The 23,908-nt window shown below is 35.2% G+C and overlaps 1 protein-coding gene across 9 annotated transcripts in view; it reads left to right on the top strand.

Moving 5' to 3' along the window:
• Window positions 1-23,908, top strand: part of ADGRL3 (adhesion G protein-coupled receptor L3) — a 945,437-nt gene that overhangs the window by 826,133 nt on the left and 95,396 nt on the right. For all 9 annotated transcript variants that reach the window (XM_013964661.2, XM_013964654.2, XM_013964662.2 and 6 more), the window contains 2 exons: window positions 6,763-6,972; window positions 12,223-12,443. In XM_013964661.2, coding sequence (XP_013820115.1) covers window positions 6,763-6,972; window positions 12,223-12,443 — 431 coding nt within the window. The remainder of the gene's footprint in view (window positions 1-6,762; window positions 6,973-12,222; window positions 12,444-23,908) is intronic.

A 23,908-nucleotide genomic window follows, 5' to 3' on the forward strand; every position in this document is an offset into this window, starting at 1 on the left:
CTTATTCCACAAAGAAAATCCTTATTTCCTCAAACCATTGAGCCCTTTATTTTGCCAAGTATTTGTGGGGTGACCTTTGTGTTTGATGATCTGTTACAGCAATGCAAGAAACTTATTTCACAGAATTCTTACCACATTTATCAGAAAATAGGACTTTCATAACCACACTGGCTTCAGTAAAATTCTTGAGTCAGAACAATGGCTTATGCTGATGTGATACATTAATAACAAATCTAGTGCTCCTACAATGGCAAAGAATAAAAAAATCAAACTCATTTTAGCTATATTACAATTACTTCAGAACAAGATATGTTTGAGAGGCAATTTAAAAACCATATTATTACACCTTAGCAAATCTGACTCAACATTAAAATAATACATTTTAATACAGAAAGTAAAACAGATTCTTGAAAATTACTGACCAACAAATAATAATTATTATACGGTAATTGTTTAGGCAGTGTCTGGAAAATTCAGCTTTCTAAAAATATATAAAAGAGAAAACATACAGAGGGGTTCAGAATTAATTCATACAGTTTGTGTCCCATCTGGAAACACTTATGAAGTTAAAATGAAAAGCATTTCAAAATCTATTTCTCCATCTTATTTGCTGACTTACTTTTTGGAAAATAAAGTTGGAAATATCAAAATTTACATAAGGGTCTTAGTTGACTCAGATTGAGTTATTTTTATATTCTGAGGCAAAAGCCACATTTCCCTATTCCTTGAATTTGGGCTTTGTTTCATTAAATATACCTATTGGTTTATTTAAGAGTTTTATATTGACAGAGTGAGTTTCACGAAGCATCATTGTTTAAGCCATCTTTTTCCTTTGTTGAAGTACTTATTTCTTTTGTGGTATTTGAATTACTCAGTAACCCAACAGTGATAGCACAAAGCAGATTCACTGAGATGAAGATAAAAGGGAAATCAGAAACTTTCTGTAGCCTTTACAAAATATCTGCATTTCATATGTGAATATAAACTTCACAAAAAGCTGGAAAAGCAAGTGTTATTTTCATAAAAATTTCTTTCTAAAATGGAAGAGTCAATGAATTTCTTGGAAGTATATTCTGATGAATCATTCTGCTTATAATGATTCTGCATAGTTTTCCATCATCTTTAAGAGGTTAATTGCCTTGAAGTTTTTTTATTTTTTTTGTTTATTTTTATTTTTTGTGAATTTTCCAAATGTTTTATAGTAACAAGCAGTTTATGGTACACTGGTACATAAGCAGTTTATGGTACTTGAAAAAATATGTATGGAGGTGAAATTAAGTACCTTTGGGCTTTGTTATTTAAATATCATAAACAGAATTGTATAGTAATGAAGGGCTTCCCAAGTGGTCTTAGGGGTAAAGAACCCATCTGCCAATGCAGGAGACTTAAAAGATGAAGGTTCAATCCCTGACCTGGAAAGATCCCTTGGAGAAGGGTATGGCAACTGACTCCAGTATTCTTGCCTAGAGAATCCCATGAACTGAGGAGCCTGGCAGGCTACAGTCCATAGGGTCACAAAGAGTTGGACACGACTGAAGCAACTTAGCACAAACATATAGCAATAAAGGTTGAATTCAGATTCTAAAGTTAAAATCTCTCTCCTCATATGCTATGGACATATTTTGCTCTTAATTTATAATAATGCAAATATTATTAATGATATAAAGTAAACTGACAATGTTATAAGAAGAAATTAGGTAATTCATTAGTTGGTTGCAATAATGTTTGATATCCTTAGGCAAAATAACATTAACATTTGTTCTTGCTACAGTTATTATTTTTCTGTTCTACCCTGTATTATTTGTATAGACTTTTGACTTTTAAATGAAGGTTGCTCTCAAGCAGGAAAAAATTTAAGAATATTTTTAGATTAACCAAGAAGAAAGAAATATTGACTTCCTTTTTTTTTAATTTTTATTTTTACTTTATTTTACTTTACAATACTGTATTGGTTTTGCCATACATTGACGTGAATCCACCATGGGTGTACATGCATTCCCAAACATGAACCCCCCTCCCACCTCCCTCCCCATAGCATCTCTCTGGGTCATCCCTGTGCACCAGCCCCAAGCATGCTGTATCCTGCATCGGACATAGACTGGCGATTCGATTCTTACATGATAGTACACATGTTTACTTTCACATATAGTATCTTATTTACCACACAATAATCTGAATCCTCTGTTATTTTATCTCTATATGTATGAGGTTTTGATACTGTAAAGGGTAGGTAGTTCTTCAAGATAACAATTGCAAAATTAGACTGACAAGGTTAAATCCGCATCTTTTGACTCTCAGATTTACTCTGGAGTCCTCTTATTTCCATGCAGAGTTTTGTCTTCCTTGTCATATTGACACCTTGATATATCCACATGTTTTAAGATATTGTGGTTTAACAGCCTCCTCATTCTCCAGCTCTATTTTTTTTAATATCTTACTCAAGATTTTAGAGCAGGTGATTTATGAACCAAAGTGGGTGTTCCCTCCTGGTCCCATGGTTAAGACTCTGCTTCCACTGCAGGGGCAGGGATTCAATCCTTGGTCAGGGAACTAAGATCCCACATTCCTGCATGTTGCATGCCATGCGATGTGGCCAAAAAAGTCCCAAAGATTGGGGAGCATGATACAACTTTTAGTTTATAATCTAAGGCCATTTCAGAAGAGAGGAATAATTACAGAGTGATTCATTTATTCAGTTCATATATTAATTGTACATCTATTCTAGGATGCAGCTTTATAGGACCTGAGGATACATTGGGGATCAGAAGATAAAACAACTTATTCTCTTGGAGTGCAATTTCTAGTAGAGGCCACAGATGATAAACAAATACTAATAAAGTATCTAATATAGGTAAATGTTAAGGGGAAAAATAATGCAGGAAAAGTAATAGAGTCAGTTGGGTAAATGATATTTGCAATTTTAGATGGGATGATTCAAAAAAAAGCTCTGTGAGAAGGTGACATTTGAATGAAGTAGTGAAGGAAGGTAGTGGATCAAATCACACAGCTATCTTTTGGAAGAGCATTCCGGACTAAGAACACATCAAGTACAAAGTTTGTGAGGTTGGAATGTGCTGTGCATATTCATGGGCCAAAGGAGGCCAACTGGGGTTGAGTAAACTGAACGAAGGGGAGAATAGAAAATGTTTCCACAGAAGCACAGATTTCTGGGACCTTGTAGATCTTTGTAAAGACTTTGGTTTTTACTTTTATTGAAATGGGAGACATTGGATGCTTCCATCAATGAGTCTTATTACCTGACTCACTGATGGAAGCATCCAATGTCTCTATCTTGTTGGATAGAGAGGAAAGGGCAATAGAGATGAAGATCAAAGTAGGGAATTCATTTAGGAGGCTGTTAGAAAAAAATCAGGTGGTTCTAACCAGTGTGGTACAATTGAGATGACTGGCAGCTGTCAGATAGAAGACAGGATCTATGAGATTTCTTGATGGATTAAGAGTAATTTGTGTGTGTGTGTGTGTGTGTGTGTGTGTGTGTGTGTGTGTGTGTGTGTGTGTAAAAGGAATCAATATGATTCTTAAGTTTTTGGCCAGAAAACTTCAAAGAATGAAGTGTTGCTATTTACTGAAATGAACAAAACAGAGGGAAATGTAGATCTGGGAGTGAGAGTGGAGGGAGAAACAGGATAAAGGACTCAGTTTTTAACATAATGTTTGATATTGATCCTTTTTAAATTCCAATGGAGATTAAATGGAAGCTAAAGCTATACTGATGTAAGAGGGTCCAGCTCCTAGGACATTTGGTCTAAATGGTGCAGGGTTATAACCATTCAAAAACAAATATTAAGCATTTTTTATGTGTCATGTTCAGTACTGAGTACTGGAATATAATAATAAGATATATGCTTAAAAAGATCTCAAGTCACATAATGATATGTAGTTCATGTCAAAGGTGATTTGAATTATATAGTGTTCACAAACATGAAACCTTGGAAATAAGAATACTTGATCTGCTATAGCATTGTTAAAGCTATACTCCTATTTGGAGTTTTAGTCAATTGACCATCCTCTTGAAGAAGGGTTGGTTTTTATCATGGCTTGGTCTCCTGAAATTTCTGATATGACAGATATAAAGAATGCTAAACTCATAGATCTTGTTCACATTTAATGCCCATCATTCTTTCTCTTTCATCTTACTGATAAAATTCAAGTGGTGAGTTGCATTCGATCACAGTATGGTATATATAAGGTTGTTGATGTTTATGTTTTCTGAGCTAGACAGTATTACCTGAAAGATGATTATTAATTAATTGCTAGACATTTTTGTTCTTCATTTGAGTATTTTGTACTTTTTGTACTGTTGTTTTGACATTTGGTACTCTTAATAACTCTGCATGAGGTTAAGACCTGTGAACGCACTGAGTATAGTATATATACGTTTCTAATAATGCAACTACCCAGGAAAGGCAGAAGTTATTTGGTTTCTTTTTTTCTTTTTTTTTAGTTTTATAGGTCTTTAGGATACATTTGAGAATGTATTATATCTGCCATTTATGAAAGACTGCTGTGCTGAACATTGGTGCTTGATATTCAATTACAGCGTCTTTCCTTTAAGTCAAAGAAGAGAGCAAATAGCCCTCTGTTCAGGGGACCAGTAGCACTAACCACTCTCCAATAGTAACAGTAATTTAAGCTGTCAGAGACCAACACTAGTCTGTGTCCCCTGGAGAAAAAAGCAGCTAAAGCAAAATTTCATGTGGTTTTTCTTTCATGATTTGAGCTCCTTCTGAGAAATACATCTAGAGTTATGCAGGAATATATCAAAACTGTTTCATTGACAGTGTCCTAGCAGAGTTCTTTATCAGATAACAACTGTGAAGTTGTATCTGGCAGTATGTGAAGTGCTGTGATTCAGGTTGCAGCATGGTGGCTCACTTGTAAGGAGAATTTCCACATTCAGAATAATCATTGTATGAAGTTTCCATAAAACATAAAAGGACACAGTCTGGATAAAATAAAAATTTTTTAAAAAACTGTATATATATATTTCTAAGGTGAGCTAACAATGTGGGAGTCAATGAAATGTAAATAGTAACTCCATCCTAAAACAAAAATCAATGTGTATGATCTCTACAGTTGAGAAGATGTCAATTAGAAACACATTTCTTTGTTCTCTGCTAAAAAATTTCCTATGCACATGTTATTCTTTTTTCTACTTATGCATAGACCCATAAAAATCAGTGTAATTGAATGGTATCTTTTAAAATTTTACATAAATGGAATCATACTGTATAGGTACTTTTTCTACTTGCATTTTTTAAAGTCTAATATTAGATTTTTGAGAAGTATTCATGTTTGGGACTGTACCTCTAGAACACTAATTTTCTACTCCTCTTTTGAATATCATTTCCTAAGTATCAACCAATGTTTATTTATTCCCCTTTTGATGGAAGTTAGGTCTTTAGGACTTTTCAAGAAACCTAGAAAGAAAAAAGGAATTGACAGTCAGAAAATTTCTCAAGTCTGCTCCAACATGTTGGCATATCAATGTGTTGCTACTGCTAAGTCGCTTCAGTTGTGTCTGACTCTGTGCAACCCCATAGATGGCAGCCCATCAGGCTCCCCGTCCCTGGGATTCTCCAGGCCAAGAATACTGGAGTGGGTTGCCATTTCCTTCTCCAATGCATGAAAATGAAAAGTGAAAGTGAAGTTGCTCAGTCGTGCCCGACTCTTAGCGACCCCATGGATTGCAGCCCACCAGGCTCCTCCATCCATGGGATATTCCAGGCAAGAGTACTGGAGTGGAGTGCCATTGCCTTCTCAATGTGTTGGGTTACTATAAATTCTAAAGCTTCACAGAAGTGGTTTTGGATGGAGGTAAACTATCATAGAGTAGAAATAGAGTTTTAAATCTTAGAACAAAGACACAAATGAGATTGTGGAAAAACCAAGAAACGTGTCAGGTATGAAACTCACAGGTCTATAACAGAGCCACAAAATGCAGTTTCAGTGTGGAAGGTCTCATGAGCATATTTCTTTTTCATAATTCTACTATCTGTTTTGGGCTTCTTATATAGTATAGTAATTTTGAATGCTTACTTTCCATCTGTATGTAACAGGTTCTATTCATGTAAAACCTTTTAGGGATCACAATTCTTGATCTCTTTAAGCCCTTCAGTATGAATATAAATCCAATGACTATCCTTTTTCTTTTAGATCTTCTACTAAATAAATGGTATACATATGTGACTGTCCTTCAGAATTAACTGGGGATCTTTATAAAATCACATACTTTTATGAACTCAACCTTGGAAATTCTGATAAAGAATTTATAGAACAGATAAGTTATAATTTTTATTTAAAAAACAACAATAATTCAGAGAACATTTCAGTTAAGATACCACTTCTCTAAATGTATAACAATTTTTAAAGAAAATATTCCCTAACAAGAATTGTTTAAAAACAAGTTGTAAAAAAGCAACATGGTGTAGAAAAATGAAAAGCTTTACCTTGAAATCTTCGGCCAGAACTAAGTTGTTTTGCTTCAGCTATTTATATGCTGAAAATGAACATATCTAAGTAAGGTGTGAACACTACTGACAAACTGATTTACACCTCAGAGTAAAGATAAAATGCTTTACCTGTGGACTGGGAAAAAATAAATAAGTTGTCTTACTCATTGTTTGTGTGGAGGATTTTTAATACATTTTAAAAATCATGTTTCATGAATCCAGGCCCTTATGAAACTTTGTAATTGGTTATGTATGATTGGAACTTATGTATTTTCTGTCATGTTTCTAGCATAGTGATGCTGTCCATGACCTTCTTCTGGATGTGATCACCTGGGTTGGAATTTTGCTGTCCCTTGTGTGCCTCCTGATTTGCATCTTCACATTTTGCTTTTTCCGTGGGCTCCAGAGTGACCGCAACACCATCCATAAGAACCTCTGCATCAGCCTTTTTGTAGCAGAACTGCTCTTCTTGATTGGGATCAATAGAACAGATCAACCAGTAAGCAACTTATATTGTTATCAGAAAACAATTTCTCTACTTGTAGCTTTCCAATACTCAAAATATTCTTGTTTGAAAGTGTCCTCTCTTCCAGTTGTCTTAGTTACGAATTTTCATATCTTATTCAGTTTTCACTTTTTCATGTCAATTGTCATAAAGAAGTAGTGAATATATGGATTTATGAATGTACATTTCTTGAGAAATTCTGTTCATAAATTTGCCTTTCTAAAGAACCATGTTTCTTTATTAGTCTTTATTTTTTAATCACAGAGCTGAATATTGAGGAGAGTTAAGTCATTTAGGGAATGGAGGAGTATCTTTTCTAACATGTATTTGTTGTTCTTTCATAATAAGCTTTTTAAAGACAATGGAAATTATGTTGAAAATTGCATGTCTAACATGACTTTTTAAATATGTTATTTATTTCAATTGGAGGATAATTACTTTACAATATTGTATTGGTTTTGCCATACATCAACATGAATCTGCCACAGGTGTACACATGTTCCCCATCCTGAACCCCCCTCCCACCTTCCTCCCCAACCATCCCTCTGGGTCATCCCAGCAAAAGAGACACAGATGTATCGAACAGTCTTTTGGACTCTGTGGGAGGGGGGGAGTGTGGGATGATTTGGGAGAATGGTATTGAAACATGTATAATATCATATGTGAAATGAATCGCCAGTCCAGGTTCGATGCATGATACAGGATGTTAACATGACTTTTCTCATTGACTTATTTTGGAAATAGTTCAAACTGTATATTGTTTTTATAATTTATGTACTTGTCCCATATTTTGTTTTACACTTTTTATTTTTTCAAGTTCTGTTTACATTTTAAATGCTAACGTCATACTTTATTACTAATGACATTTAGCCATATCAAGAAAGGAAGGGAAGAAGGGAGAGAAGAAAGGAGGAAGGAAGGGAGGTAAAGAAATAAAAGAGGATAACAAGGAATAGTAGCAGCCAACTGTTCTTAATAAAAACCAAACTGAAAATATGGTCAACAGATAATATCTAATATATTAAACAAATTTTATGCCCACTTGTAACTTTTGTGAGGCCCTTTCTATGTCCTTGAGATTCATGAAAATAGCACATTTGTTCTCATGACTAAAACTACAAATGAAAACTCATATTTTAGGAGTCTTTTAGGCATAATAAATAATTCATTCGCTTAATGCTGTTCTCTGGTATGAGTCCATATGTATAGTCTTTACAATGAAAAAGCAGTTGAATTCATGTTTGTGATTACACATTCATGATTAAAGTGTGTAATTACAGTGATTATACTTTTAATTGGTTATCATATACACATGTGACAATTTTTCTCAGAAATGCATATAGATGAATAAGCAATCAAAGTGTACATCTTTTTCTCCAAAACTACGCTCTGATAACAAAAGTTAGTAGCTGAAGCCCTAACTAAAAATCAAGAAACTGTGATATTTCCCAAGAAGAAATAATTTCATTCTCTTTTTAACCTGCAATTCAACTGCTCTTTGATTTTTCCTTTCCTTTAGAAACATTCTTATTTTTGCTTCCTGATGATACATATGGTATGATAAACTTCTCCAAATTTTGCAGACTGCACAAAACTAATTTCTGACAATAGCATGAGGACAATGATTGATATGAAACTTGGATAGGTGCAGTTCAGCCCAACTGTCTTTACCCTTGTTGCTGTATATGTGTCCTCTTCCTGCATCTTATATGGCAGTTAGGCTTTGCTTTCTCTCTCTGTAGGCCTCCCTGGTGGCTTAGACATTAAGGAATCTGCCAGCAATGCTGGGGATATGGGCTCAGTTCCTGGGTTGGGAAGATCACCTGGAGAAGGGAATGGCAACCCACTCCAGTATTCTTGCCTGGAAAATCCCATGGACAGAAAAGCCTGGTGGGCTTCTAAAGTCCATGGGGTTGCAAAGTGTCAGACACAAGTGAGTGACTTTCACTTCCCTATTCTCTCTTTAGCTCCTTTGGTGCCTGACTTCTTTATCACCCCTTCATCATCATCTCTCTAACTCAAGGATATAGACCTGCTTTTTGCCTCATTTCTCAAGGATCATACTCATCATTGAATCCATACTAATCAGATCATTTGTATGAATTTACTGCCCTTTTTTTTATAGGAACCACAGAATTTACTTCAGTCAGTTCAGTTCAGTTCAGTCGCTCAGTTGTGTCTGACTATTCGTGACCCCATGAATTGCAGCACGCCAGGCCTCCCTGACCATCACCAACTCCCGGAGTTCACTCAGACTCACATCCATCGAGTCAGTGATGCCATCCAGCCATCTCATCCTCTGTCATCCCCTTCGCCTCCTGCCCCCAATCCCTCCCAGCATCAGACTCTTTTCCAATGAGTCAACTGTTCGCATGAGGTAGCCAAAATACTGGAGTTTCAGCTTTAGCATCATTCCTTCCAAAGAAATCCCAGGGCTGATCTCCTTCAGAATGGACTGGTTGGATCTCCTTGCAGTGCAAGGGACTCTCAAGAGTCTTCTCCAACACCACAGTTTAAAAGCATCAATTCTTGGGCACTCAGCCTTCTTCACAGTCCAACTCTCACATCCATACATGACCACAGGAAAAACCATAGCCTTGACTAGATGGACCTTAGTGGGCAAAGTAATGTCTCTGCTTTTCAATATGCTATCTAGGTTGGTCATAACTTTTCTTCCAAGGAGTAAGTGTCTTTTAATTTCATGGCTGCAGTCACCATCTGCAGTGATTTTGGAGCCCAGAAACATAAAGTCTGCCACTGTTTCTACTGTTTCCCCATCTATTTCCCGTGAAGTGATGGGACCGGATGCCATACTCTTCGTTTTCTGATTGTTGAGCTTTAAGCCAACTTTTTCACTCTCCTCTTTCACTTTCATCAAGAGGCTTTTTAGTTCTTCACTTTTGCCATAAGGGTGGTGTCATCTGCATATCTGAGGTTATTGATATTTCTCCTGGCAATCTTGATTCCAGCTTGTGTTTCTTCCAGTCCAGCATTTCTCATGATATACTCTGCATCGAAGTTAAATAAGCAGGGTGACAATATACAGCCTTGACGTACTCCTTTTCCTATTTGGAATCAGTCTGTTGTTCCATGTCCAGTTCTAATTGTTGCTTCCTGACCTGCATACAGATTTCTCAAGAGGCAGGTTAGGTAGTCTGGTATTTCCATCTCTTTCAGAATTTTCCACAGTTTCTTGTGATCCACACAGTCAAAGGCTTTGGCATAGTCAATAAAGCAGAAATAGATATTTTTCTGGAACTCTCTTGCTTTTTCGATGTTCCAGTGGATGTTGGCAATTTGATCTCTGGTTCCTCTGCCTTTTGTAAAATCAGCTTGAACATCAGGAAGTTCACGGTTCACATATTGCTGAAGCCTGGCTTGGAGAATTTTGAGCATTACTTTACTAGCATGTGAGATGAGTGCAATTGTGTGGTAGTTTGAGCATTCTTTGGCATTACCTTTCTTTGGGATTGGAATGAAAACTGACCCTTTCCAGTCCTGTGGCCACTGCTGAGTTTTCCAAATTTGCTGGCATATTGAGTGCAGCACTTTCACAGCATCGTCTTTCAGGATTTGAAATAGCTCATCTGGAGTGCCATCACCTCCACTAGCTTTGTTCATAGTGATGCTTTCTAAGGCCCACTTGACTTCACATTCCAGGATGTCTGGCTCTAGGTGAGTGATCACACCATCGTGATTATCTGGGTCATGAAGATCTTTTTTGTATCATTCTTCTGTGTATTCTTGCCACCTCTTCTTAATATCTTCTGCTTCTGTTAGATCCATACCATTTCTGTCCTTTAGGACTCATAAAAATGAAGACTTCCCTCCAGAAGAGTGAGAATTTCAGGAACAGACATAAGAAAATTAATATATGGCCAGCTGAAACTTGTGGTACCTTAGAAAATATGACAGAGTAAGGGCCAGCTGCCTTTTTTGCCAAGCTTGTGTAGACCAGTATTTAGCAAAATAACACAAAAAAATAAGAAAATGAAAGCACTTATAGAACAGTTTATTTTTACCAGATCTACTTTTACATCTTTGCAGTACAAACTTCGCAATTCAGCTTAAATCCTTTCTGAAACAAGGCAAGGAAGAAATAAACAATTAATAATAAGTAATAATCTCATAAACTATTTTAATTATTATATTTTTATTTTGAGCTATTTTTCTCCTTGGTTTTAGTGTTTCTCCTTCATTTACATTGAAGAATTTAGTATGTTAATAAATACAGGATTATTTATACAGGACCAAGAAAAAAATTTGTTAGATCTATTTTAAAACCTTTAGACTAATCTCCAGTATAATTATCAATAGGATCTTCTTAGAACCTTTTCTTACATGTTATACTTTTTTCTTATTATAATGCTCTGCTTTCATCCATATATATTATTAATAAAATGTTAAATATGGCAACAGATGAAGAAACAGTGGAAACAGTGACAGACTTTATTTTGGGGGGCTCCAAAATCACTGCAGATGGTGACTGCAGCTATGAAATTAAAAGATGATTGCTCCTTGGAAGAAAGTTATGACCAACCTAGACAGCATATTAAAAAGCAGAGACATTACTTTGCCAACAAAAGTCTGTCTAGTCAAAGCTATGGTTTTTCCAGTAGTCATGTATGGACGTGAGAGTTGGACTATAAAGAAGGCTGAACGCCAAAGAATTGATGCTTTTGAACTGTGGTGTTGGAGAGGACTCTTGAGAGTCCCTTGGACTTCAGGGAGATCCAGCCAGTCCATCCTAAAGGAAATCAGTCCTGTATATTCATTGGAAAGACTGATGCTGAAGCTGAAACTCAATTACTTTGGCCACCTGATGTGAAAAACTGGCTCATTTGAAAAGACCCTGATGCTGGGAAAGATTGAAGGCAAGAGGAGAAGGGGACGACAGAGGATGAGATGGTTAGATGGTATCACCGACTCAATGGCCATGAGTCTGAGTAAACTCCAGGAGTTGGCGATGGACAGGGAGGCCTGGCGTGCTGCAGTCCATGGGGTCTCAAAGAGTCAGACACGACTTAGCGAATGAACTGAACTGAACTGATGATTTTTAAATATAGGTTATATTTGATTATGTTTTAATATATGAATTAAGTATATGAATTTTAAGAATCTTATCTCAATTCTTTTGCAGACCTATTTTATTACTGTAGTCTTGATAAATATTTATTTTAACTTTATGGCAATTGGAACTTCGTTTGATAGTTATCTGACTGACTCATGTGTTCCTTTCCCTAGATTGCCTGTGCAGTTTTTGCTGCCCTATTACATTTCTTCTTCTTGGCTGCCTTCACCTGGATGTTCCTGGAGGGAGTGCAGCTCTATATCATGCTGGTGGAGGTTTTTGAGAGTGAACATTCACGAAGGAAATACTTCTACCTGGTCGGCTATGGGATGCCTGCCCTCATTGTGGCTGTGTCAGCTGCTGTAGACTATAGGAGTTATGGAACTGACAAAGTGTGAGTTTATATTTTCTATCCTTTTTCCCCTTCTTTCTAAGTCTAGTTGAAATGGAAACTTTTAATTTTCTCAGAAACTAAGATCTTTATATCACCTTACAGCAATAAATGACAGAACTATAGAAGCAAATGAGGATAATTCAATTCATGGGTTGTACTTTTGTTATGATGTATAAAAAAGAGGTAATATTCTGAGATTCCACATCTACATCACAAACTTGAGTAATTGTAAAGGGACAATACTTTTAATATCTTTCAGAGCATTGAGACTTTTGTCAAATCAAGAATTAGCTATGTTAAAGATGTGTACTCAGAGGAGAGTGTAGTCTCTGACATTGAAACCTTGTCTCCTTCCTGACATATCAAATCTAGTCACTATAAAGTAACTTATACCATTAATAGAATGGTAGACTTATAGGATCAGGGGCAACTTGTGGTTTCCCTTTTTTCCCTGGGTAGCTACTGGGGTCTAGTGATGACCTTTATTTTCAACATACTTTCAAATTGGTAAAACATACCCATAGAGATGTTAAGCATACTTATAGAAAGAAATTCAGTGAAAAATATTCCTGTAATTCACATCATTATAATAATTGGGATCCTGAGAATTAATTAGTTTTCATAGAAGAAAGTTTAGAAGGAAGAACAAGATAGATCTCTGATGAATACTCACATTTAAGACATAGATTGAGGAAAGAAAATAAAAATAGGGAAGGAAAAGAGGTGAAAGAATAAAGCCTCTGAACTATGGAGAAGGTGAGAAAAAGTTTCAAGGTGGTGCTTTATGTCCAAGATAATGTAAGTAGGGTAAGCATGGAGGAAAAATCATTTGTCCTATTTTGATAAAGTGCTAGAAAGAGAAGCCAAATTGGAAGATGTGAAGAGATAAGTCAGTGGCAGTAGAGTCTTCATGTGTTATCTACAGCTTGAAAACATTTAATTGAGAAATAGTACAAATATTAATTTATGATAGCAGTGATGAAGAATTTTTAAAAGTGAAGCTGCAGGAACATCTAGGGTGTGAAGAATCAAGTTGGAAAGAGGAAATTAGTAGAGAGAAAGTATCTTATGCCTCATTTGTAGGTGGCTCAGAGGTTAAAGTGTCTGCCTCCAACGCAGGAGATCCGGGTTTGATTCCTGGGTTGGGAAGACCCCTGGAGAAGGAAATGGTAACCCACTCCAGTATTCTTGCCTGGAGAATCCCATAGATGGAGAAGCCTAGTAGGCTACAGTCCACGGGGTCACAAAGAGTCGAACACGACTGAGCGACTTCACTGACTTCACTATATAGGCTGAATGAAAAGGAAAGGTCCTAGGGGGATAGAAAAGCATAGATTAGACATAAGATGAGAAAAACCTCGATTCAGTACTGAAAGTGGCCTTAGAATTCACCTAGTCCAAGGCATCAATTTTACAGATGAAAAAATCAGGAGCCAGGTAAATTGCCTTGCCCATGATGATAGAGGTAGATGGTGGCAGACATGTAATGAAGTAAGTCAGGTTTATTTTGAAATAGTCAGATGACTCTTGTCTTCTGAGGTGTGAAGAGAATAACAGTTAAGATATATTTGGAAGTGGAGGAATTCTTTCATCAAGTAGGAGATGCTAATCTTTGCTGAATGGATAGGTGAGGTCATGTTGAAAAGACAGGAGATTTGAAAAGCTTTGAAATGAGCACTATGGAAAATGTTTTAAGGAGCCAATTAGATATTAATAAAAAGATTTCCAAGCAATAGTGAAGGCTCAGATGAGGTTAGATAACATCAATTTATACAGAAGTTAATAAGCCAAATTTCATGACTTTCCACCAGCAGTCAGCAGCCTGAATATGCTAGCAATAAGGCAGCTCATTTCCCAGAAGAGAAGATTCAGGAGGGAATGACAAGAGGACTCCACAGTTACAAGGAGCATAGTTAAAATAGAATATGCTTTGGTGTAGAAGCACCAACAGTGTATTTAAAAGGCTATATCACTTCTGTTGAATTTTTTATTGAGAACAGTGACAAGCTACATAAAACCATTTGCCTAATATTGCTAGTAGTAATTATTTTTTAATTTAAACCTTGTGAATTGTAGTCAAATCTAAGGTCATTTTGTATATCTCGGTGGCAATCATGGACCAGGTTAGGATTAGATAAAAAAATATTGTCTATATTTTGCTGTAAAGATATTTTAGGAGAGGGAAATTAGATGGATGATAGAATTTAATTTAAAATCTTTTATTGATATAATTTACATGCCATAAAGTTCACTCTTTTAAAGAATATGCTTCCATTGTTTTTAGTATATTCAGTGTGAGGCATCCATCACCACTATCTAATTTTAGAATATTTTTATCCTTTCTAAAAGAAACCCATTAGCAGACACTGCCCTTAAATCATAGGATTTTATGTTTTAATTAATATGTTTCCACTCTAATATATTAAATTGACTGACATAGTTATTTGTTATCTATCTTTTCTTAGAATCGATACTATATATTCTCTTGTGACTTTGTTAAAGCCTTGGCTATCATTACCTTAATTTCCTGCACCATACCTGGAAGCTCTCATTTACTGACATTATTACTTTGTAAGAATAGAGGCTAATTTATTTCCCAGGCACTGATTTGAAACAAGCCTTAATGATAATTCAGTTTCACCATTATGATTTTTCCCAAAACAAGGAGAAGTAAAACAGATACAGATAAAATAATAGATAAATGAAAGAAGTATAGAAAAGAATAGGGGAAATTGTACTAACTCTATCACAGGTGGGCACAGAGCAGTTAGTGTCTCAATTTTATATTTTCAATAAATTGTCCAGAGAGAGACCTTCAAAATACATGGAAAAAATGTTGACTTATCCCTTTGGGACTTAATCCAGCCCAGTGTGTATAGAGTTCTGTTTTGCTCTTTGAGGAAGCACGTGTTGAAAAAGAAATGTTATTCAGTCATTTTTATGTAGTTGATAAGCTGAAACGAACAGACCATGTTTTTGTAGGAAGTTTAATCAAGATATCGTTTAAAAAAATATATAAGCAAAGAATTTGTATACAACTAGAAGAATTTCTGTATATAGAATTATGTATCTTATTGCTTCTTATTAAATTTGTCTTTGTTGTCTGATTTCTGTTACTATTGCTTATTTCTTTTATTTCTAATGGTATTTTCTTCTTCCTGCTCATCATACTTAAGTGTTTATTTGGGGTTTTTTTTGCCAATGTTACCTCTTTATGTGCTACATTGATGTTTTTAGTAGAAATATGTAAGTCCATAGTCATAATAAACAGCAATTAGCCAGAAATCAAAGACATACTGTCACACATTTTTTTTTAAGTCTTTAAAATTGATACAGTAAAATTTTTGTCTTAGAAGTCTATTTTACTTATTTTTGGAATTTTATTATCATGCATTTTTACTTGTTAGCCTCGATTGCTTGATTACATCTAGAATAAAACCATTGAATATATATTAGAGTATTCCAAATAACAGGCTTCTCTTTCTTTTTTTCTCACCTTAGTGTTCTTAATGTATTTGATTATAGTAGCAATGAGGTTTTATTTCTGAAACCTTTAATAATAATAGCTTACATTTCTAAAAAGTACAGAATCATATCAATGGTAGGAGATAAAATTGGAGACAAAATTGTTTTTGTAAGTTAAATAAATGGTATTTAATACAGATAGAGGTAACTATCATATTCCATCTGGCTGATGGATTATGATGTGTTTTTCTATGAAAGTTATTAGGGTTGTTGAATTGATTATTATGTACAAAATACATACTGACACACAAAGCATACATAATTTGATTTTGAGAAGTTGCTTAGTTTGCCATCAATTTGCAAAGTCTATAAAAGAATCTCATTGTTTCATGATAGTGTTTAATGAAATCTTTTCATCTATGTTGACATTATTCTTGAGACAATTAGAATTACATTTAGTCAGAATTATAAGATACTTAAAAAATCAAATTAAAATTTCAATACAATTGTTAAAAAAATAAAAAATAAAAAAAAACCTCAGCTAGTAGACCACAGGTCTAAATTGTTCTCACTATGGGATTTTTTCCATTTCTCTCTTCTTTTATATCTTCGTTTAGTCTCTCTTATACTATTATTTGGGGCTTTCCCAGTGGCTCAGCAGTAAAGAATCCACCTGCAGTGCAGGAGATGCAGGAGTCACTGGTTTGATCCCTGGTTTGGGAAGGTCCCTTGGAGGAGGGCATGGCACCCTGTTCCAGCATTCTTGCCTGGAGAATCCATGGACAGAGAGGCCTGGAGGGCTACAGTGCATAGGGTCACACAGTGTCAGACATGACTAAAGCGACTTGGCATGCAGGCATGCATCCATACTATTATTTACATAAATATTCAGTGAAGCCATTGGGTATGATTCTGTCAAAAGATAAAAAGTCTGTCACTGACTTAATAATTCAAACAGAACTGATTTGGAAATTCTGTGATAAGTTTGATTTTATGACCTGAAACTAATCAGTTCCTGTAAACTTTATTTACCTCAGTATTACCTCCCCAAATGTAAACTGTTTGAACAGTTAATTTTTATTCAAAGGAAAAAAATACATTTATATTTTATAGCGCTTTCCTTGAAATCTAAGTTTAGGGCAGTAAAAGCAGTGGTTACAGTGATGGGTAGATTGAAAAAAGGGCTAGAAGGAAGTAGGTTCCAATAGGAGGAGAAGGAAGAGTGCTGGGAAGTAGTAAACCTCAGAGAATAGCCCAGGAATTAAAGTGGAAGTTCAAAAATTGGTAAGAGGTTTCTGAAAGACGTTGATTAGGTCATGAACATTTATAATGGACCAGAACATCCTTGAGTTCTTGAAGCATAACTGAGCTCTTAAAGATAATTGAAATCAATTTTATGATCTGAAAATTATTATAAATCATCTATTAAGTCTTAGATTTGTCTTCCTAGTGAGCTTAACAACAGCTCTAAAAAGGATAGTCTCTCCTCTGCTAGTTAAAATCCCCCCTCCAGTTTCTTTATTTCAGCTTCATTCTCTAACCTACATAATCATTTGAATAGAAAACTGATTATTGATTTTTAAAATACTGGATTATATTATCATTCAAGAAGGAAGCCGGCCAAGGAACATTATGCTTGATAGAATCTGAAAGTTATATGCATAGGTTTATTCAATACATTTACAATGTCTAAGCACTTCATCCTACTCACAGATATTCATCTGAAATATTTCTCTAATCATATTATTATATGTAAAATATTCCTACTTGTAATATTGCATCAACATGAAGCATTTACCTTATTGAATATGTTGTCAACAGGCATGGTTGACTTTAAGTTGGCCAGGGGGAGATAACAGAGATAATGAAGAAGTATTTATCATTGACATATCAAGCTAATCATTCAATATGTGGGTGAGGAGTGCTCGGTATGTTATATGTTATGTTGTTAAAGCCAAGAGCATGTTTTATGTATGAATTACAGAGACTGAGGGCTTATTATATCATCATTTCATCACCCAGGAACCTGCATTGAGCATGAGATTCTCACTGTATGCAGTATATAAGAATTTAAAGTTCAGCATTTTTTGGTTTGTTTGTTTAAAGATTTAGCTATATCATAGAACACAGACTACTGTCTTGTTATTTAGAAAATGTAACTGATGTCAGATTAGGACTTAACTTCTTACTGGAACCAAAGAAGTATAATATCTTATCAAGAGATCACTTTATAATTGCAAAGATCTAATATTTTTACTTGGGCAATCTGTGATTTATAGGCAACATATACATTTCTCATCTAATCATTTAGAATTTATAATTGTCAACAAAACTTAGATTTTATTATTTTATATCTTGTGTATTTATTCTTTTTGAGAAAAACTAGGTTAAGGGACTGGAGTCAGGTAGACTAGAATCAAATTCAGGCACAACTAATTATGAGTAATGTGGCTGTGAGCAAGTCAGTTTCACTTTCTAATTCATAATATGAGGGTTATTATATAAGTACCTTGCAAAAGTACTGCAATATTTGAAATTGTGTGTGTATGAGTAAATACATATGTGTATGTATGTGTGGGCATATATATGTATAAATATTTAATTATGTGTACATGTGGGCTTCCCTGGGGACTCAGTGGTAAAGAATTTGCCTGCCAATTCAGAAGATGCAAGTTTGATCCCTGGGTTAAATGTTCCCCTGGAGAAGGAAATGGAAACCCACTCCAGTATTCTTCCCTGGGAAATCCCATGGACAGAATAACCCTGCAGGCTGCAATCCATGGGGTCTCAAAAGAGTCAAACCTGACTTAGTGGCTAGACAACAACAGCAACAAATGAGTGTGTGTAAAATATCTAGCATATATAAATATTTATTAAAATAGAAGTATTATTATTACTGGTGCTAGTATTCAACTGGGATACAAACTATGATTAGCAACATAGTTTTAATTGCAAAATAAATTGTATTAAAAGCATCCATTTATAAAAGTAGTGATTGCAATTCTTATGCTACTGCCTCCTGTTAGTTTAAGCAACATGGGACTATAGGGATTATTCCAACATTTACTATTAATAAATTAGAATAGCACTTTTCTTACCTTTGTAGTCCACCATAAAGTTATAGGATGTATTTTGCTGAAGAAATAATGAAACACTTATTTTTAAAAAATAAGTGCATATTGGGTACATGAAGACAACATAACCTATATTTGGTGTATGAGATGTATCAGATGCAAATGTGGAGCTGAACTACAAATGCTAGTCTGGAGTACCAGTGGATCACATTCTAGTCCTACATCACTCTGCCAATCTATTTTCCAGTTTATGCGCTTACAAAGTATTTCAAGTTTAGAGGGAACAGTGTATTATGATATAAGTTACATTATAAAAATCCTTAGCAGGTGTATTATTCAGTAAGCTTAGAACTAGATTTATGCTTTAAGTAAATATCTGTCCTTTTTCCTCTTCTCTCCTTTCTTCCCTCAGTTCTCCTTATTTCTTCTTTTCTCTCTCAATCTTGCCAGATATATGTAGTACAAATATACAGAGATCTGCATATGTTACAGAGAAAAGACAAATATGCAGTTTACAAACTTTCATAAACAACCTGATGTGATGACACCATGTAAAGTTCATGATCTACCAGTAGCAAAGATTGTTTACTGGTTACATTTAATACTCATCAAGGACACTTTTGTCTGTGATTTAGAGTGTGCAGAAAATGAAGCAAATACCATTGTTAATTTACACTACTTCAAAAAAAATGGTTCATAGTTAGATGTCTACTTTGATAAGAGTGAATAAACAGGCAAAAAAATACAGTGCACCATGGCCTCTTAATTAAGCGGCACTGTATTAAACATGGTAACTTTGAATAAGGATGCACTAATGTAGTGTGTCTGGTATCTAAACACATTATAAGTCATATGTTTTTGGCAACATTTATATATATTGGGCAATTGGTTTTACCATTTTTCTAAACACAGAATCATTCATCTGTGTGTGTGTGTGTGTTTATTACTTTATTTTTTATTGAAGGATAATTGCTTTACAGAATGTTGCTGTTTCCTATTAAACAACATGAATCAGCCATGGGTATACATATATCCCCTCCCTTTTGGAACTCCTTCCCATCTCCCTCCCCATCCCACCCCTCTAGGTTGTTACAAAGCCCCTGTTTGAGTTTCCTGAGCCATAGAGCAAATACCCAAATTCCCGTTGGCTCTCTGTTTTACATATGGTAATGTAAGTTTCCACGTTCCTCTTTCCTTACATCTCACCCTCTCCTCCCCTCCCCTGCCCAGTGTCCATAAGTCTATTCTCTACGTCTGTTTCTTCAGTGTTGCCCTGTAAATAAATTCTTCAGTACCATTTTTCTAGTGAAAGAAGGGCTTCCCTCATAGCTCAGTTGGTAATGAATCTGCCTGCGATGCAGGAGACTCTGTTCGATTCCTGGGTCAGGAAAATCCCCTGGAGAAGGGAAAAGCTACCCACTCCAGTATTCTGGCCTGGAGAAGTGCATGGCCTGTATAGTCCATGGGGTTACAAAGAGTAAAAGAAAAACAGTGAGGAATATTTTATTAAAAGAGAATTAGCTTTAGAAGTATGGTTTTCTCTGGTCTTGTTTTGAGAAATTGATTTGTTTCATTATTTTTATTTTTCTGTTTTCTGAGTAAACTTTAAGGTAGTACTTGCTGGATTGGTAATTGATATTTTTATGTGAGACTGATTCAGATGCGATGGCACCCCACTCCAGTACTCTTGCCTGCAAAATCCCATGGATGGAGGAGCCTGGTGGGCTGCTGTCTATGGGGTCACACAGAGTCAGACACGACTGAAGTAACTTAGCAGCAGCAGCAGCAGATCCAGATATCAATACCTTTATTATCATCTAATTTGCAAATGTTTCTTGTATTTTGGAAGAAGACAATTCTAGAAGAGAATGATAATTTAGCCATGTAAATTAGCATTACTTCTTTAGCATATTAAACCAATAAACTTGAATTAATGTAGTAAGACTTTTTCAAATATTTAGCAGTATGTGCTGATTTTATAATTTTTTAAAATTGCTACAAAAAATTTTGATGACATCTTTGTATAGGTACATGGGAGGAAAAGTCAAAGTTTATGGTTTGTGACAAGTTCTTTTGATTACAGGATATATCTGGTCTTACAAAGTTTTCCAAACTTGAGTCAAATAAGCATGTTTTATCATCAGAATACATTTGCTCTTTCAAGAGCGGGTTATCTTTCTTGTTATAGTACTGCTATAAACCTAATGTATAGATTATATGTAAGACAGAAGTTCGTTAGAAAAGAATTGGTATAATCTTAAAAATTAAACAAAAATGGCTTCCTGGTGGCTCAGACGGTAAAGAATCTGTCTGCAATGTAGGAGACCTGGGTTTAGTCCCTGGGTTAGGAAGATCCCCTAGAGGAAGGCATGGCAACCCACTCTTTGCCCCTATTCTTTCCTAGAGAATCCCCATGGATGAAGGAGCCTGGTTGGCTACAGTCCATGGGGTCACAAAGAGATGGACATGATTGAGTGATTAAGTACAAAATTAACAATTTCACGAATTAAATGATGCTTAGTGAATAAAGGATATTTTCAGATAAATCATATTTTTCAGTGGCAGATCTATGCAGTCATTTGCAAACTAGACTTCACTGTGTTTAGTGCAATAAATTGTTCCTTTAACATTTGTCTTCCCTTAATTAATGGTTATACATTATATCTAAGTGACATTGAATTGTCTAGACTTGTGGAATACTATGAGGTGGATTGTATGTGTCCAGGCATGTAAAACACCCACATAATACAGTTGGCCTTCCAGATCCATGGATTCAGCATCTGTGAATATGGAGGACCAGCTGTAAGGGACCTGACCATCTGTGAATTGAGGGTTTGGAGTCCTAGATCCAATTCCCGTGGATACTGAGAGATGTCTGTATTCTCCCTGACCTTAAAGCGAGGGTGAGTTCTTTCAACACTGGCATAGGAAACTCAGGGCACAAATCACACAAACTTTTGAGATAGTTAATGAGAAAGAGAGGAAATACAGAAACTTTTGAGAAAGCCAGCATGCAGCCAGAAACAGCAGGTATGGCCATATGGCAATTGAATTAGAAAAGGAATTCTTGCCACGTTGCCTTCCAGAAGATAGTCAGGCCCAGGCAACCCTTAGGGATGGATGATTTATTCGGCACATGCTAAGTCTTTCGTATTGCCTCATTCGTTGTTTAGTTCTCCAAGGAATTTAAATCTATTGTACTGAATAGATATTGAAGAATTTTCTTTCAAAACAAAAAAAAACACTTATACAATAATTTCACTTATACCAAATAGATACTGAAGAATTTTTTTACCCCCCTCCCCAAAGAAAACTTCTAAAGTAATTTCACTTCTACATTTAGAGATCACTATGCATTGGAAAAGGAAATGGCAACCCACTCCAGTGTTCTTGCCTGAAGAATCTCAGGGACGGGGGAGCCTGGTGGGCTGCCGTCTGTGGGGTCGCGCAGAGTTGGACATGACTGAAGCGACTTAAAAAAAAATTGCCAATAGCATATCTATTTCCAAACAAAGCATTTGCTAAGTAGACACATTTTTTTCAAAAAAGTATAAAAGTTTTATAAGAATAAAATTTAATGATGTTATTTTAACAACACATTTGGTGAGATTATGTAAAGTTTTTTAAAAATTTCCTACTTAATCCAAGATACACTGCAATATTGTAATTAAAATTACTCATATAAGAACTACTTAACCTGTAGAGTTTCTGTTTTCAGAAATCCTCAAAATACATTTCCCTTTGAAAAAAATTTGCAGAGAATTTGTTTTGGTTCTCAGATTGACTCTCAAAAACTTGTTTGACCTACACATGGACAGGGGCTATACTAATAACAGTCATTCTTAAATGTGCTGTTAGAATATCATACTGCTATAATTTCAGAGGGCTTCACTGGTAACTCAGATGGTAAAGTATCTTCCTGCAATGCAGGAGACCTGGGTTCAGTCCCTGGGTTGGGAAGACCCCTTGGAGAAGGAAATAGCAACCCTCTCTAGTATTCTTGCCTGGAGAATCCTATGGACAGAGGAGCCTGGCTTTTTAGCAACATTCTTGGACTCTGTCTGTGTGTGTGTATGTGTGTGTGTGCACGTGTGCTTATGTATGTTTTAATCTGGGAAAATGTTCATGCTTTGTCCTTTATTAATCTTACTTTGTGGGAAAATATAATCCTTGTTGAAAACCCCGAAAGACCCATGGATATTTCCTCTGCTTTGGTCTCCTGGCAACACATACGAACTCATTATTAGAGAGGTAACAAAGTAGCCTACAGTCAGAATGAAGACAGTGTTCGTATTTCAACCATTGAGTTCTCTGGTTTGTTTCTGCTTATTGCCAGTACCACACTTTTATTTTTCCATGGCCAAACTTTGTTAACAGCACAACAAAAAGATTACTAAGTACTCAAACAAATTAATGGCTAGTAGTTTGAGTATTGATTGCTTCTCTAACATTCTTTTTCAAATGTGATTATTATGTTTATTGTGAATGAAGAGAAATTATGTAAATATATGAACTTGTAGTCAGTTTCTTATTGGACTGCAAATATATCCCAATGTAAATTATTTCACAAATATTTTACTTTATAGAATAAAGCCAAATTTTCTTGTTTTCTAATCATGTTTTTTCAGAGCATTTGGTTATTTCTTTACTTAAGAAATCTAACTTTTAACCTTTATAAAAATTTTTAAGTTACTTAAAAGTAAAAAGAAAAAAAATAGTAAACCTCATTGGCTCTATTGCTCAGATGATAAAACTGTTAGTATTTTGGCAGGTAGCTTTCAGTAGTTTTAAAAACGAAGCATATAGCTAATGCCTCTTTTGTGCACTTCTAGTTCTCTGTACTCATATAAGAGGCAATCACTAACCTGAGTTTGGTGATTTTTCCCAATTAATTTAAAAAATTGCATTCATATATATATATATATA

Source organism: Capra hircus, chromosome 6, assembly GCF_001704415.2.
Source record: "Capra hircus breed San Clemente chromosome 6, ASM170441v1, whole genome shotgun sequence".
Classification (NCBI taxonomy): domain Eukaryota; kingdom Metazoa; phylum Chordata; class Mammalia; order Artiodactyla; family Bovidae; genus Capra; species Capra hircus.